A 3,931-nucleotide genomic window follows, 5' to 3' on the forward strand; every position below is an offset into this window, starting at 1 on the left:
AGTTCAGAACCACCTAAGCCACGCTCAGAATCTTCCACTCTAATAGATGTAACGCCTTCTTCTGCCATGCCTCTGGGCCACAGAGAAGATCCCCACCGGACCCCCTCAGCTGCCCAGCGGCCCGAGCCGGATACCTTGACTCACCCCCTGGTTTGACACTGAGGTCGCGTCTGCTCACCACACGCCTCCTGCCCCCATCACCTCCCCGCTGCAGCCACCCCTCCCCAATCACTGCTGCAGTCACCCTACCATCACCCCTCCCCCACCATCCCTCTCCCCACCACCACCTCCCTGCAATCACCCCTCCCTGTCACCCCTACAGTTTCACCTCCTCCCCGTCACCCCTGCAGTCACGCTGTTCCCACCTCTGGTCCTCCAGGTGGCCATGTCTGCACACAGAGGTTTGGGGTGCTGTCCTCACTAAGCACTGGGCAGTGTTCCACCCCGTGCCAAGCAGGCAGCCCCCACGCCCCACACGCACCTTCCTTTCTCCATGAAGGGCTATGGCAAGGCCAGGCCACTATGCGCCCAGGGCACCCGGGGGCCACCTGTACCCAGCACAGGCGCGCTCATGGGCCCTGCTGGCTCCTTCTACCTTATTCCGGGAGGAACTGAACTGAGCTGAGCCAACACACACACCAGTACTCAGTTCCCTGCACGCTAACTGCAGCAGCTGCTGCTCTGGGACCAGAGGGGCTGTGGGGGGAACTGTGCAGCTGGCCGCCTCTTCCCACCCTCCGGTGACTACCCCGCAGGTCACACGCCAGCCCTCTGCCCTTCTCCACCAAGGCACCCCTGCCGGCAACTGCTAGGGCTGAAGCAGCCTCCGGGTGGGCAGGGACCTCCAGGCAAGGAACTCCACAGCAACGGGGATGCCTTCCGGGTGGGAAGCCCACGCCGGGCAGAAGCTCCACAAGGAAAAAGCCAGTGACTTCCCAAAGCCAGTGCAGAAGGCGGCAGGAGCCCCACATTAACTACCACGGACCACAGCCGGGACCGCCCGGTGCTGCCGTGCCGGGTCGCAGGCTCCTTCTATCCTGACAAACGGGTTCAAATCTTTGCTTTGCCTTTTTTGGAGAATATAAACTCGAAAAAATGACTCCATCTCTCCGCATGTCAGTTTGATCCTCAGTAAGGTGGGGCACCTCCTGCCTGGCAGGACTGTGCCGCTGGTGGGCACCAAACAGGTAACAAGCGTCTCCTGAACGGGGCCCCCCGAGGTGCTGTGGCCGCCCGCGCAGTCACTCCAGGTTACAGTACAGGACGTTTGGCAAATTATGCACACGTGGCAGAAACGGAGGCTGGGAGACACCAAGCCCCTCTGCCCAACACCAGGGCAAAAGCCGAGAGGCTGGGCCTCTGCCAGGCCCCCAGGGCTTTGCCCCCACTCCCGGGCCTAGTATGGGCGGAGGGAAAGGCAGGCCAGGGCTGCAGCCAGTGTGGCGCATCCGTGCAGGGCCCAGGGGGAACCGCAGGACCCACACAAAAGGGAGGCGCCCTCCTGAGGAGCCAGAACTCAGCCAGGCGCGGTCTTGAAAATACTGACACGGACTTGTAAGGACCCCGTGTCGACAAACGACAAGCGACTTCCTGCCAACAATGCCAGTGGCCTGTCCTGAGGGGTCCGACTAGCTTTGTACGTGACCTCAGGTAACTGTTCACAGCTACAGAAGGAACGAGCCCCCCGGGGGGACACGGTCGAGGACCCTGACAGCCCGTGACACGGGGGCGGTTTCTGCCACGTGGGGCTGTGCTGGGGGCATTCCATGTGGCTGACACAGGTCCTGGCGGGGAACCCTTCCAAAGCAGCTCTAACTCGGCAGACATGGGGTGCATCTCTCAGCCCGCCAGTGCCACCCAGCTCAGGCCAGGGCAAACCCACTGGGGATCCGAGGAATGAGCCTGGACACCCCGAGGAGAGCAGACGCTAACCGACAGAGACAGAGACCGTCAGCCAGAGTGCGCAGTCCTAGCGCAGGGCCCTGGGTGGCTCCCGAGCTTTCGGGTTTCAGCTCCAAAGTGGACGGGCTCCCTGGTGTGGGGGGGGCCCCCTGGTATGGGGAGGCCCCCTGGTGTGTGGGGGGCCCTCTGGTGGGGGGAGGCCCCTGGGTGTGGGGGGGGCCCCTGGTGTGGGGAGGCCCCCGTCACCCCTGAACTTTAGTAATCTCTCTGCAAACAAGAAGGCCGGATCACACAGACTCCGTAATTCCTGCTGAATGTTTCCAAAACACGAAAGCACCCAGTGAGGGAGAGAGGAAAGCAAACCACAGTGTCCTCCTCCCGCCCCTAGTTATACCCCAGGTCCTTGGAAGGATTCGCCATGGGTAGAGGCGCCTTTCAGCTGGGACAGCCACAAGAGGCTTCTCTCAGGGACAGGAGAAGGAAGCGCGGCACAGGCCGCTCCCTTGGGGCCCGGGATGGCCAGAGCCCGCTACTCACAGTGCCGCTCCGTGCCCGCTGCGCTGGGCCGAGCTCTGGTGATGTGCTCATCAACCCGGAGCTGCCTGCATAGTTCTCTCCCCAGCTGTACTGGTTGGGATCTGGAAAGCAGAGAGTCAGGTCACCTGTGTTAACCTTGTCCTTCATTCAAAAGCAAGAGAGTGGAGGAGGAAAGGGTATAAAAACCGATTAACTAAATTGTTAAAACGTCAGACATGCCTGCTGCTGTCACTTTCTGAGGACTCACGCTCCCCACCCCACCTCCACCCTGGGCCGCTCTGACCCAGAGCACAGGCCCAGACCACAGCTGAGGCCCAACGCTGCTCAGGGGCACCAGCACCGCGACTCACTGTCCTGCTCGGCTCCTTTCAGGAACGCTCCGATGGCTCCCAGGTAGCCTTCGTGCCTCAGAAACAGCGCTTGCACTTCCCCCTGCCATGGCCAAAGCACACGTGCCGCTGTCGGCCCCACACAACACCCGATGCCTCCGCAAACCAACTCAACACGGGTAGGCCTCGCACTGCGCAGCCCAAACCCTCCAAGACGCATCCACCGCATACTTGCCGGTGGAATCGCGCCTGGAGCCAGAGGGCGGGCTGCTGTTTGAAGAAAGCTAAGGGTGAGATAGCTTCTCCCATGCGGCGAGTCCCTAGCCCACAAGTCTCTGCATCGGGGACGTGGGTGGGCGCCCCTCTGCAGGGGCACAGGCACCCTGACCCCAGCGCAGATCGGCGGACTCCCCCAGAACTCTCTAGAATGCTCATCACTGGTGATTTGCTCAGACTCAGGCGGCCACGGTGCCACAAAATGTAGGCTCCCCAGAACCAGCCAGAAGAGAGGGGTGCTGGCTTCTCGGCCACCCGCCTTCCAGGCTCCCCGGCCTCTCGACCTCCCTGGGCTGCTGCGGTCTCTGACCAGCATGACTGATTTTGAAGACCCTGGGGGTCCACGTCAGAGGCTGGGGAGGGCGGCGCGCCCGTTACCTTGGAGAAGAAGTTGATGCTGTAGGTGATGGTGCGCATGGTCACGGGGTGGCCCCGGATGAAGAAGCCTCCAAAGTACACGCGGTCCAGGCTGTGCAGCCGCGCGTGGAGACAGGCCAGCTGCCCGATGTCGTTGCTGATCATGTGCAGCAGGCTCTTGGCCATGTCTTCCTTGGAGAACTCTGGAGAAAGGAAGGAAAATGCGCTCGCGTCCAAGCACAGCAAGTGCCTGATGTGACAGCAAGCGGGAGCGGAAGGGGAGAGAGAGCTGAGTGGGAGGGCATGGGGGAGAGAGCTGAGCGGGAGGGGAGAGAGAGTTGAGCGGGAGGGGAGGGGGAGAGAGAGCTGACTGGGGGAACCGGAGCCCCAGTGTGGGAGGCTGCATATGATGCGTGGGAGGGGAGGGGAGAGAGAGCTGAGTGGGGGAACCAGAGCCCGAGCAAGGGAGGGGAGGGGAGGGGGGGGCCGGGGGGGGGGACCGGAGCCGGGGCGGGGGGGGGGAGGGAGAG

At 62.7% G+C, this 3,931-nt stretch overlaps 1 protein-coding gene across 1 annotated transcript in view; it reads right to left on the reverse strand.

Moving 5' to 3' along the window:
- Positions 1-2,439: 2,439 nt before the first annotated feature.
- LOC112616964 (pantothenate kinase 4-like) overlaps positions 2,440-3,931 on the reverse strand; it is a gene marked incomplete at its 3' end in the record, with an annotated part of 4,233 nt that continues 2,741 nt past the window's right edge. Inside the window, exons 6-8 of the mRNA XM_025373709.1 lie at positions 3,423-3,604; positions 2,790-2,871; positions 2,440-2,540 (exon numbers count right to left, since the gene is read on the reverse strand). Coding sequence (XP_025229494.1) covers positions 2,440-2,540; positions 2,790-2,871; positions 3,423-3,604 — 365 coding nt within the window. The remainder of the gene's footprint in view (positions 2,541-2,789; positions 2,872-3,422; positions 3,605-3,931) is intronic.

Source organism: Theropithecus gelada, unplaced genomic scaffold (assembly GCF_003255815.1).
Source record: "Theropithecus gelada isolate Dixy unplaced genomic scaffold, Tgel_1.0 HiC_scaffold_1496, whole genome shotgun sequence".
NCBI classification, from domain to species: domain Eukaryota; kingdom Metazoa; phylum Chordata; class Mammalia; order Primates; family Cercopithecidae; genus Theropithecus; species Theropithecus gelada.